Here is a 13,755-nt window from a genome sequence, read left to right on the forward strand (position 1 = left end):
AACTACCAACCCTCCCACCATTAAAGCTGTCGCGAGAGGGTTCTTCGACCGTCTTTTGATAGACCATTGACCTCCTCCTTCTCGCGAGACGTAACCGTCGTCTCTCATTTAATCGCGAAGGATTGATCATTCCAATAAATATCGATCGCTTAATAATTGCGTAAAGCAACTGTGTAAAATATGATATATATATGTATAAATATAATATTTAAAAAATATAGATAATTTCCTTCTTTTTTTGGAACTATATCATAACAATACCGAATATTATCAAATCAGGGGAGTGATATCTTGCCTGACGCAAGACGAAAAAAGAATTAAAAAAACCATGAAAGAATGCTTGAAGGAACGATCAAACTTTAAGGATTCGTTAAAGTATCTGGATACTTCGCTATTTTCCCCGATGAATATCGAGATGGCATACAGTATAGCAGATGTGAGACGTATTGTAAACATCGATAAGACCCAATTAAAAGTTGTCAAGTGCCGATGTACCGAGGGAGAGACCACGCGAGAAACCAACAGTTTCCAATTATCGAGTAAAACATTATCCCCCCGCGATTAAAACCAGCCGGGGATGACTTGGGCTCGCGCCAAAAATGTATATTTAGGCGCGGGATACCTATCGCGTGGTATTAATAACTTGATATCACTTAAAATATCGTGCAACGAGACTCCGTCTGTAGTCTGGCTACTATTTCCGTCAGGGATTGCGGCAGATGCACTCTTATTTCCTCGACCGCCGACCAACAGTATACGCCCGAGACGCCGTCGTAGACGACTTTTGGCGCGTACTCGCACGTCGTTGATTCTGTTCGCGCGATTTCTTCCGTCTCTCCCTCCCGTAATTCTTCTCTAACTAACGGCTAATCGACGACGCTGGAAAACTGCGCGGATTAGCTTTCATGCTTTACTACACGCGTATTTACGACAACGTACGAGACTACAACGGTAACAATCCGCTATTATATTATCCACGACCGTTCTTGTGCAGTTAACATAGTACCCTTTTTACACAAAAAGAATTTCTAAAGAGAATCTCATGTCTGTGTTGAAACTCCTGAGATAAATACTCAAGACTATTTCAATTGCACATTATATATTAAAATCCAATTCTTGAGTGGCATATTTCGGAATAAATTCCAAAGATGACTCTCACTTTCCAAAAGTAGTACAAAATTTTATATAAACTTAGAGAATTCTTTTGGTAAAAGATCAGGTGAGATCAGTTGGAGTTCTATGTGTGGCGTCGAAGACTAAGTATTTCAAGAAGGCGCTAGGCACACTCTTGAGCGGTCGCGTGTGGTATTTACGAGGAGACTGAGGCGCCGTTATTTCTTAATGTCATTTCGGCGTCGCAATGCCGGTGCATTATGGGGTTACTAAGAGAGTCAACGAGCACGGTGACCAAAGCGGCGTAAAGTGGGGAGATCGGGACGGAGATCCCTCCTGAAATTTCCGCATTGCATTCTCGTGTGAAATCCATCCTCGTCACGAAAAATATTTTTAATACGCAGCGAAATCACGCTAATTTACTAGTACAATACTTTCTCCTCCTCCCTCTCTCTTTCTCTGTGATAAACAAGATAAATAAAACAGAAATCACACGTAGTGCTCTAGATAAAAACTATTAGATTACTGAATCGCCGTGAGGCACTTATTTTAGCACCAAGTGAGGACACCAATTGGCGAGCCTAAAGACTCCGACGAAGGTGTTATTACGTGATTGTTGATTCTGGATAATCGTCGGACGCAAATAATGAGCGAAGATGACGAGAGTGTCTTTTTATTGCCACGGAACTCTAGATATTTTCTCGGTCTCTTGGTTTAACTCTTAGTCTCTTTCTGCTTCTCCTTCTTTCGCCTTCCATTTCTGGTTCCGACAGTCACTTCAGGGTGTCAGGAATGCTTGACTCGAGGCATGGCATCCCGCGGAGTTGGCAGGGTCCGACAATTAAAGGTGCGTTCACAGCGATCGTTAATTCAAAAGGCATCATGTTCATAGCTCACAATCTTCCATATCGGAGAGAATCCTCGATAAAAAGTGCTTGTAAAAACATCGTCACGGCTCATTTTTAATCACGGGTTCGTATTCACCGAGCGCCTCATATAATTATACTAATAATACCTATAATCGTTCGATGATATTGTTACAATATTAATCTTTCTAATGAGTCAATATGTAATCGATCACATTTCACGAAAGTATCATTAGCTACTCAAAAGAAAAAAAAGCTAGATGTTAATCTCTCAAAATCTAATTTAAACTCCACAAAGCTTTTAGGAAAGACATCAGACACGGATCTCTATTCTCACCATAATTTCAACGCGATTTAAGAGTTCTGAATGCTACTTAAAATGGTCGATCTCGACAGGAGGTCTATCAAGGTAATACTCGCGCGCGTCTGTAAACAAATTGGAGCACTCGAAGACAGTCGAGTGTCATTCAGATAGTCATCGACACGTATTGCCGACCTTCCAGTAGCGACCGACAGGAGCGATCGGTACCGCTGTGTATTACACAATGTTGTTATCTCGCGACGATAACAGATCATCGTGACTAAGATCGCTGTATAAGTATAACGTGTCTAAACAACGACCGGGAGTCACGGACAGATAAAATCGAAGGATAAGTAATGGCTCTAAACCACCTATCTAACATTAGAATCCATCAAACTAGGAAATGGGATGTTTGTAAAAAAAACTGTGCGTAAATGATTAATAACACGTGTACTGAATGATCTGCAGACATAGCATCAATGCATTATTTTATTTTCCGGATATTGCTTGAGAGCGCAACGTCTCTTTGCGCAGCGGATCTTTAAACAGCTTTTTAAATTTGTCTCATTTTATATCATTTATCTTTTATATCAGCTTTCGCGGTACCCCATTACGAAACCGTGTCTCTTCCGTAAGGGTTAACGTAACGATCCTTCCTCCTCTCGAGAAATTCTGGTCATTTTGAAAAATGGAGCGCGCTGCGTCACGACGCCGAAAGTCGTCCGGATAATATCCGTAATATTCGGACGACTTGCTAATAGCCGAGGACCACGCAGGGAGAGGAATTACTTATTCATGCGAAACTTTCGGCATGGAAATTGATTAAGGCCGATAAATCAATCACCTTGGCGAGATGGCGACCGGTCCCGCGATTTCTGCGTCAAAATTAATAAATCGATTTAATTGATTTAATAAGTCGATCGATTTATGGACGCAATCAGTGTCGATCCAGCAGATTTATAGCTGTTTCTTCGCGTAACGGTCCTCTGAACGTGAACTTCGCCAGGGCGCATCACTAACGCGGATGATTCGTCGGCCTGATCCCGAAAAAAAGTATACCCCGGTCGATATATTATAATGTGCATATAACGCTCAATTTGGAGCCATAATTCCGATAGCCATCTATACTATCGACAGACCTTCGAACGCGGTCGAAGGTGTTTTCGTTTTATTTTTATATATATTTTTTATTTCTATCAAAGCCTATCTATTTACATCATATTAATTAATTTACATTTTCATTAGTTTTCCTTTTTTTTCTTTAAAAATTTATGATTATGTTCAAATAAAACTTGCCTCTAAAAAATAATATAAAATTATATTTCTTTCTTATTTGTAAACGTGCAATTTTCGAATGTTTTTACACAAATAATTCAGGCATTTCCGTAGAGGATTCGTGATGAAAAAGTTTAGTAGCTGAATCGTGCGTAGAGTCAATGTAATAAATGTCACCGGCTTCAGGAAATCGAACAGTGATACAAACGCAGCGTCTAAGAAGAGAGCGTCGAAAACGCGCGAAACGCTGCGTCAAGTCGTGCGATTGTATGTAAATCCCAAACGTTGAGTTCGCGGTAATGCGAGGCATGTTGCGTACGGTTCGTAGCTTGATCGGTCGATTATTAGACGGACGATGTGACTAGAAACACATACCCTGCCGAGTTGCGGGATCCTGATAAATTTATGATAACAGCAACTGGAAACAAAGTGTCAACGTGATCCGCAGAAAAAGGACCGCGCCGCGATTTTTACTGCCTTAATCTTAATACATCTCTGCTGGTGTGCTTATTAATCGATACTGACGTTAATCCATATATAATCGGAGATTAGACTTAATACGAATGCAGAAAGAATAAGAACTGAAAGGATAAGTCGTATATAATGAAAAGAGAAAGAGAGACAGAGAGAGAGAGAGAGAGGGAATTAAATAAATTTTAGAAAAATATATCGCAAGAGAGTAGAAAAGCTTTCTTTTCTTACATATATTATGAAGAATAAGAAAGAGGCCGCAGACAGAATCGGTGATGATTATCCGCTCGATAATACGCCAATGTGAGTTACCCGAGCCGGGCATTAAGCATCCGCGCTTGCAAATTTCATGAATAAAAATTCTGATCTCAATCCAACGCCACCTGTCGCTGCAATTATCCGGCTGTTCGGTATTTCAAAACGGCTTAGCTTTACACGCCTAGGCCGCGGCCTAGTTGCGATCGTTATTATTGCAAACGCTACGATCTATTTGTTACAGTGCCGGCTTGCGCGCGCTGGCACAACCGGCTCTTTAATCTTATTAGAAATCACGCGCGAAGAAAAAAGGAGATACGCGTTGTATCGATAGGATAGCGAGAGGATAGCTGCTGGCGATCGCAACTTCGCGATAGAATCTTCGTTAACCGGAAGCGCGCCGGCACACATCGCGATTTAATTCGCGAGGCTCTCGATATCGATCTCGAGCGGACGCTGCCCGCTTCCGCGACTATATCGATATCCTTTCTCTTCTGTTCTCCGGCAAATCGCTCGTCCCGATTTTCTTTCCTCGCGAGACGTCCTGCCATCAACGAGCGCGATCGGTGCTCGCCCGCGGCATAAGAATCGATTTCTGGCGACCTTTCGCCCATCGATGACGAGCCGGCCAGCAATTGGCCGCGATCCAATTACGTTCAATGAAAGTTCCCAAGAGCGATTTATGTCAAAATTTCTTACACGTCCTGCCTTTCGCCTCCGTCGACAAAAACACATTGATCCGTGAATCCTGTTTCGACCTTCCACCCACGCAAACGTGCTGTGCGCGAGCAAGCGAGCTCTTTTCCGGAATGCTGCTTTCGCCTGTGCCCCTAGCTCCCACCTGGAAACATAGAAGGTATCGCACGATTAATGGATAGAAAAGATAATTCTATTAACAAAACTACAAATAACGATATATTTAAGTCAATATATGTTTAAAAGCTTTCAAAAGTTATTGGAGAGACATTTGATGTAAAATAAAAATAAAAATAATATATGAAAAAGAAATCAGTGATGATTGAATAGCAATCGAATTATTTTGCAAAAGAGACATTTTCGGCGCAAGTCTCTTCTATATGTCCTCGAAGTGCGAGTATTATTTTCCGGGCGTATTATTCTCGTATCTCGATGGACGCGTAGGCGTAGCACGCCGAGGCTGTCGGTGACGGGTAAAAATTTATTCGACGAGCACGAGCTACGCAAACGAAAACAGAGAGGAAGAATTATAGAGGTAGCATAGCCACGCGGTGCATCGCAAGAAAGAAGAAGATAAATCTCATGGGAAGGTAAAATGGCTCGCGGTGCGGCCGATTGTCCGATGCCAATTGGGTTAAAATCTGAATAGCGTAAATTGGCGCCGCGCCTAATAATCGCGTTATTAATGAGCGCTAAGGCCGGCGTGAGCACGAGCTCGCTTTGAGCCTCTTCCCGCTTCGCGAGATACGAAACTTAGCAGAAATGTTAATTGCACCCAGGACAAATCTATTGTTTGACGATTTACTATGCCGCGCAGCGCAAATATACACTTGTCTACATAACGCTTTTAACGGCGTGCACATAAATTCGGATATTTATATGCACGAGCGCAATCCGGTTATTCTTACGGCGCAATTAATTTACGTCTGTATTATAAAATTTAAACGCTTGAGTCCATGCCAGTACATTGATTTCTGCTCTCTAATAAAATATAACAACGTATACATGTTTGTTTTACATGTAGAAATAATTTGGGACGAAAATACGTGGCTGGCACTCGATAGATCTTTGCGATGATAGGTCATATGTGAGTACTAACGTACGTGAACATTATTCCCCGATACGGCACCGCTGCACGTCATTATCTTATTATTCGCTACATTATTATTATTATTATTACTGCCGGGAACGTCAATGAACCTGTCTGCGATTAAAATTATCATATAACTTTCGAATTTGATGATTTCATCTGGCTAACTATAGGGCGCGCGCGGCCGTTCGGCCGTGCTTCTGCGAAAATGAATTTTATTGCTTGTTCGCTCCATATAAAATTACGAGAGTGTCGTTTAAATTGGATTCCCCTTATCGCGCGCGACGGCGAGACGGTGCGTGCAAGGAGAGAGAGCAGGTGCGCCGGCTTACATGCATCGGGCGGATAATTTTCGTAGCTTGTTGTCGGACTAGGAATCACTCTCGCAATCCCTATTTATAATAATTTATGAGATCGTTTAAATACCATATACACCGTCGTGATCTCATTTAACGGCTCATTTTTTTTATTGGCCGCACGCGGCGCAGATCCAGCCCATGCAGATAAGGAAGACGAATCATCCTGCGGGTCATCGTCGATTCTCAAAAAGCCTCCATTATACAGTGAATATTGCATCGTCGAAATTACGATAATTTTTTCATATCGGTGCAAAAATGTAGAATTGATGGTCTCGACTCCTCAAGACTGGATTATAAATATTGGATTGACTTTTATGTTATAAAGAAATCCATATTTCTAGCTACTTACATCCTTAAAAACAGCAGGTTGATGAGACAACAAATCTGTGATAGACGTTCGTTAACTTGAAAGCAGGTTTACATCTGAATGAACGTTATCGCGAAATAAATTCGGTCTTTTGTACGATCAGTTCTAAAACAGTTGAGTTCCGCCGCGTCCTCTTTCAAGTTGGTTGTCAATAACGTAATAAGAATTTTACTGATAAATTTAGGCTGCAGTAGGCCGTTTTGTTTGTATCATCTTGCGTTGCAGTCTGATATTGCCGTTACATGTAATTAATTCACCCGAAATTTAGGGAAAAGCGCATTTATTAAACGGAAGTTACTCTCTAAATCTGAATCAGTAAATATTACTGTGAATAGTCACTGATATCAGTGACTATTTAGTAATTCAGATTTAGAGAGTACGAATTGTTGTCCAGTCGTTCCATAATGCTTACCGTAAGAACGACAAGAATACGCACGTAACAGTGAATTAATTTTATTACAATTAAGCATTAATTAAGTCAACGAGGAAACCTAATTGTCTGTCAAAATATATACATGGCACATTATCACTTCACATACTGCCAATTAATATAGCTACATGTTTAGCGAATTATTTATTTTATAAGATTGAAAAAATCTTGAATTATAAACTGAATAAAATTTTAAAAAATTTAGGCCAGTTAGTCAATCACCAAGTTGCAGCAACGATTTTAAAAATTTAACGACGTCCGTATTTTTGCCTCGAAACGATTTCACAATGTGCAAACTGACGACATTATGGAATGCGGAAAATTCAACATAACATCAGCGATTTTTCAGGTTATTTAAGTTAGTCCACTGAGGAATCGCGTTAGTCACATCAAGTGAAACTGTAAGAGCAACACGATGTTTTCGCACCGAGGATTAGTGAGTAAACTTTTCTGACATATGTTAAATGACATATTATATTTATTTAATATTTTTATGAGTTTTTAACTTCTGCATAAAGTCATATGTCATCACCGTTAGACATAAATTTTGTAAAAATCAATACGTATATATAATAAAACGTTTATTTCTTTTCTACATTTTACTTTTCCTTTAATTCGATTTTTATCTACTAATAAAATAATATTCCATAGTAAATCCATAAATATGTAATCTCTCTCCCAATAATTTTAAATTATTAAGTAAATAAATAATTTAGGGAACAAATTTCTGCCATATCGAATATCTATTCAAGAACAATCTGCATAAAATTTACTTAATCATTCTTTTTCAGTTCTTAACAGTGACTATCTCATTAGCAAGTATCGTACTTGCTAATGTCCTCGTTCAACCCGGGTATGAACATCAATACGATAGGAATCCACGCTATTTGCAACATCAGTCTGTTTCGCGGCCCTGGATAAAATCTCCAACTGAGCAATATCGCGCAGATCAATTACCGAACCAGGAATCGACGCAATATCTTTCGGGAGTTCAGACGGTGTATCCCTATGAATCGAACCAAGCCGATGCTCGTTCGCATGTGTTAAGCTATCCATATCATCCATCGTACCACCATTATCTACCGAGGCCACACCATGTGCATTTCGCAAGAATAGGAGGTCATGGATATGTACGGCCCTCGGTGTATGTCGGCCATCCTCAATCTTTGGTAAATGCTCATTATCCTATTATTTGATCTGAGAAAATAGTATAAATATAACGTTTCGTTAACTTAACACATTCGCAATATTTTATTTATATTACTATTATTTCATTGAAAGTTCAAATTTTATTTAATTTGATATTTTTAAGTGTAATATTTAATTAAAAACACCTGTATGTAACACCTAGCAATTTGCTTATGCGATAAATATGTACGTCACTGTATTATTGACAAACAGCTTTTCTTTGAGTTAATTATATAACAAAACGCTAATATTTGTCGTGTTTTTGTACACGTATTGATCATGTAAGTTACTGAATATTTCATAAGAATGATATTTCTCCAGATGGTACACAACCGAAGGAAAAGATCGGATTCTGCAAGCACTAAATCGAGTAAATCTGAGGTCGTTGCACATGACAAGGATGTGACCGCGAAGTCGCCCTTAACTGACGCCAAGCATCCTACAACCATCGACTCGTTACTTCCAGAACATGAGCCTACTGATACTACTGGTAAATATTTCATAGAACAAGATTAAATATTGACATCTTCAAATAATAACCTAATGCACCGCTTATCTTAAAAGTCGTGTAACTTCAGCTTATACGAGTTCCAATGAGACGGGAACATAAATCATTGTACCGATATATTAATACCGATATATTAATACGCTTCAATGTAAACTGTTCAATTTCAGATAAGCGGGTGGAAAACCGTCAGATTAATGACTATGTAACAAATCCACGTTCATTCGGTTTTTACACGGAAAATATGCACCCTGGACGTACATACAACATGCCCTTTTCCAAGACAATGCAAAGTATAATTCACCAGTTTTATACGAATCGTCATACGCAACCTTCATACGTCGCCCAAGACGAGGTATGTTGCAACGATTTATTTTAATATAGACTTTTTATGAGATTCGCGCAATATCTTCGAGTTTGTGGAAATCGGACGATAACGATTATAGTAGTAAATTTTTATGTGTAGTAAAGTATAATAGTAAAGTAGTAAAGTAGTAAAGTTTTATGTGCTTAAAAATGTTTATTTTTGTCCTATAGAAATTTAATTGATTATTACGACCGGGACAATATGGATTTCTTGCGCAAATGTTTTTCAATTAAAATCTAAAAATTTAATTAAATTTCTCAATTTAAATCTGATTAATGAAATGCACTATGTGCACAACTTTAATATTGAAAATGGAACATTTTTCGAACATTATGAATGTGTTTCATAAAGTTTAAAAAATATTCTTTTCACAACACCTCCACGGAAAGTCCGACTTTCCATGTCTGTAGAGAGGGGCGAAAGTGGCCAATTTCACGCCAGGGAGGAAAATTGTTACTTTCCGCCCACTAAACAGGGAGAAAAGTTGTTACTTTCCGCCCGCTAAACAGAGAGGAAAGTTGTTACTTTCCTCTCTAGGGAGAAAAATTGGTACTTTCTGCCCCGTATAGCGGGCAAAAAGTAAAGTAACGGGCAATATAAAATCGAGAAAATAATCCGATCTTCCAATTTGAAAAATGTAAATATTAAATTCACTAACTAATAAGACTTTTTCTTTGTAAAAATTATATTAATTTCAATAAATAAAAAAATAATTACTATTTCAAAAATTACTTGTATTAAAACACTACTGATTTGGAATTATTTTTTCTTAATAATATCACTAATGAGATAACTAATTAAACCTATTTACATAATATCCCTAAATAAAATCCCAAATTAATCAGATTTATTGCAATAATTAAAATTATTTATATCCGACTGTGATCGGCGTGCAGTAATAAGTTGGAATATATATGTATATATGTATTATAATAATACATATACACAAAAATTAATATTGAGTTGCCTAAGATCTAAGCTTAGACCGAAAACGGTTTATATCTTATTCGAAAATTATTTATATTTCTTTTTGAAATTTTATTATTATTTTAGTTTTGTGTTATGTGGGGGGCTTGGCCCCACACACCCCCCACCAGGAGCTTCGCCCCTGGACTCCGCATCACTCTCTTTTTCTCTTTCTATTTAACTACATCGCGCGTACAAACTGTACGAATGGAATATTAAACGCATACACTCTACAGGCATTCAAAAGTCGTACATTTTCCATAAAAAGGTGTTGTGAAAAATATCGTGTGCACCTCGGGTCGAAAGCTTTTTCGGACTCATGTGATTTGCCGCCCTCGCCTTTTCACACTCGTCTGAAAAACGCTACTTTCGCCCTTTGGTGCACAATATACTATTTCTGCAATGTAAAATATATAAATATTCGTATGGTCTATGATACAAAATATCTTATATAATATTTTTAGAAAAAAAGAGAAAGAACGAAACATTTTTTAACAAATTTTAATAAAACGCATTATGTATGTTACAGGAAATCATAAATATGAACACGATCAACACGGCAGAGCCAAGCCAGCACAAGACATTACAAATTCCTTTTTACTCTGAAATGACACCGAAAGCTTACCAATATACCGATACGGCGGCAACACCTACTTCTGTACAATCTCAACCACCTTTCGTTACCTGTGTGCAAAATCCATACAGAAGAAACGACAACAGACCGTGCCCAAATTATAATTTTAACTATTTATATAATTATCCGAGGTATTGGAACAATGATTGGAGCAATGAAGGGGGAATAGAGGATTCCTTTATCCAGTTCAAGAAGATAAACGACACAACTAAATCTGATGATATAGTTGCACAATTAATTTCAATTATTTTTGGACCTTTTCTTGGCTAAGAACCACTGTAGATAAACGGAAAACAATGATGCCTTACGATCCATTTTACCCGCATTGGGAGGACGTTCATACCCGAATTAGTGTCAAAGATTCAACGACTACAAATATACACCACCTTAAAAAACGTTTACTAAAGTTTTCGAGTAGTAAGTGTTATACACAGATATGACTCTGTTATCAATTTCTGCCACGTTACCTTGAAGCAACGAGTTGATTGATCATAATGGTTTTCATGTTCTATTTATTACACTTAATTACTATTATACCATGCACTCTCAGAAAGGATTTCTAATAACGAGACAAAAAATATTAACATGTTTAATGTCATCATAACCTGAAGCAGTATAAAAATAAAACAATATTAAGATTAAATTAATAATTCCTATTCTCCTCTGTCGAATAAAATAAGATTGACTTAATATCTTGAAACAAGAGTAATCTATATAAATTTAAGCTTATATATTATTGCGTTTAGACTAAATCTTCACGCGATGTTAGCCGTGTTAGCGCCACAATATTTAGCGCGAAACCGATGTGTGCTACCGTTGACCGAGAACGAAGCGTAAGTATTTACATCAACGTCGTAGTCGTGGATATAAAGTAAGGCAGAGTAAAACGTAAGTCATGAAAGGCTATTGTACAACAACCTTTTTCGTCTTACGTTTTTCTTTGCCTTAATTAATATCTATGCTACGACAGACGTCTCGTTCTCTCAGCCATACGCGAGTAACGTGTTCGTACCTGTGGTGGATCTGATTTATTATGAATAAAAGTTTACCAAATAATATCTGTGTTTTCGCTCATAATATCTGTTTCAAAAACCTTTACTTTATTTTATCGCAAAAAGAAACTTGGAATAATAACATAAGATTCCTGACAATCTACCCTAAGAAAAAAATGTCCTGGATTTTAGTAAATATTTTAGTTTCCATACAAATGTGACTCCATTTATTAAAATAAAGAAAATTTCCATTTTTATTAGTATATGTGTATTTACTGAGAAAAAATATACTAATAATAAAAAGAAAAATTTTCTTCATTTTAATAAATAAAGTCACATAAAATCCAGAACATTTTTTCTCAGTGTATAAATTTTTTTCCGCAAGAGTATAGAATAAGATTTCCTTCAGATCTGTCTATAGTTGAATCAAGAATATTATGAGATTATTACAAATTGCTATCTAAATCTTTCTGAGAAAATTAGAGGGATAGCATCAAGATTATTTTATTCTAGATTTAAGAATTTCTCTATTTAAGATTAAAATATTCTTCTTTCAATACAAAATATGATTGGCCCTATTTCGATCCTGTTTTATGATAGATTGAAGAGTAATAGCATTGTATCTAGAAGTCTTTTCTGCGGGTGCGCTAATAGGAATGCGTCCGCAGTCTCTCTAGGGTTGAACGCCGCATCCTCTCGACTATCACTATCGACCGCTTTTAATTGGACGAAATTACAAGGTGCGTAATGCGCGGGGCAGAGCCGTAGGGGCGGCTTACGTGCGCGCGAGAGGTTGCACTCTGCCTTTGGATACAATATATGACCGGTGCCCGGTACCGCCGCCGCCGCCGCCGCGCCGCCGCCGCGCTCCAACCTGAAATATCGTGCTTTACCGTTAAGCGAGCAAAGACGGTTAATTATCCCGTTTAAGGCGGAGGTGAAAAGCTGCAATCCCTGGCCGTAGCGTTCGACCGAGAGACGTTGCTCGGTCCAACAGTCGGCGACGTCAAAAATACCATAGCGGACAGCTGACTCGACCATTCAGAGGACGTCTTGATACCAGAAAGGAGGATCTCCCCTAAAATTCGTGAATTCCAATCTAGAGATAATGCGAGTTTTGAATAGGATAAAGGGAAGCTGTCCGTCCGTTCGCGTGCTTGTAAATGGCACAATACTTTATAACTGCCACAAACTCGAAGAAAGAAGAGGAATGGAAAGAAAACGAGAGAAAGCGGCTATCGCGCGGCGTCTGAATATAGAAAAAAAATCAGCGCTGTTTGCTTCCTCCAACTTACTACGTTCGTTACAATTTCATTTGAATCGCATATATTATGAGGGCGCACAATGGCCCCTGTGTATAGCAGCAGCTACCGCAATTCAATTGAATCGTGCGAAGCCGAGGCGAAGCCTTATCGCTATTCTTTATGCCTTCCCACGCGTATCTTTTACGATAATGCGCGAGATCGCATAAACGCGTGATTCTTATGATAATACGCGAAAGGCGCGTAAAGCGTTTTATCCGAGGTTTTATCCTTACGAGCTGGAAGCGCTCAAAGAATTACAGTCTCTCTGTTCTATAATAAGATGAAATAAGTCAGTTAATATCATTATGCAATTTTTAATAACTTGTAAGCCTAAAAACTGGTACATTTCGAATACATTATGTACTTGTGTCAGTTTCTAAATATTAATATATGTAGTTTCTTTCTTAACAGACATCAGCGTTCTTTCAAAAAGAACGAATAATTTCTTAGAAAGTTAAGGCTTCGGCGTCTTTTTCGATTTATTACATTTTTTTTATTTTTAGCCCGATACGAGATCAGTGACGACAGCGAGAGATCAGTTACAGACACGGAGAAATGGCGAGATGACGAGGAGTC

The 13,755-nt window shown here is 38.2% G+C and overlaps 1 protein-coding gene across 2 annotated transcripts; it reads left to right on the plus strand.

Annotated features, from left to right (window-relative positions):
• The first annotated feature begins 772 nt into the window (after positions 1-772).
• LOC139813579 (uncharacterized) lies at positions 773-11,935 on the plus strand. Of its 2 annotated transcripts, none has more exons than XM_071779162.1 (6): positions 773-951; positions 7,573-7,659; positions 8,015-8,392; positions 8,733-8,901; positions 9,087-9,271; positions 10,779-11,935. In XM_071779162.1, exons 2-6 carry the CDS (start codon positions 7,639-7,641, stop codon positions 11,151-11,153), a joined length of 1,128 nt encoding a protein of 375 aa, XP_071635263.1. In that variant the 5' UTR covers positions 773-951; positions 7,573-7,638; the 3' UTR covers positions 11,154-11,935. The 2 variants fall into 2 exon arrangements, with proteins under 2 accessions (XP_071635263.1, XP_071635262.1); XM_071779161.1 differs by lacking the exon at positions 773-951 and adding an exon at positions 1,738-1,960.
• Positions 11,936-13,755: the final 1,820 nt, after the last annotated feature.

The sequence above is a fragment of the Temnothorax longispinosus genome, chromosome 5 (genome assembly GCF_030848805.1).
Source record: "Temnothorax longispinosus isolate EJ_2023e chromosome 5, Tlon_JGU_v1, whole genome shotgun sequence".
In the NCBI taxonomy this organism is placed as follows: Eukaryota; Metazoa; Arthropoda; class Insecta; order Hymenoptera; family Formicidae; genus Temnothorax; species Temnothorax longispinosus.

What these genes read in the sequence shown, in the direction of transcription:
- LOC139813579 (XM_071779162.1), top strand. Translation starts at nt 7,639, where the DNA reads ATGTTTTCGCACCGAGGATTA. An exon ending in TGTTTTCGCACCGAGGATTA is followed by an intron (nt 7,660 to 8,014) that starts GTGAGTAAACTT and finishes ATTCTTTTTCAG; the next exon opens with TTCTTAACAGTGACTATCTC. An exon ending in TGAGCCTACTGATACTACTG is followed by an intron (nt 8,902 to 9,086) that starts GTAAATATTTCA and finishes GTTCAATTTCAG; the next exon opens with ATAAGCGGGTGGAAAACCGT.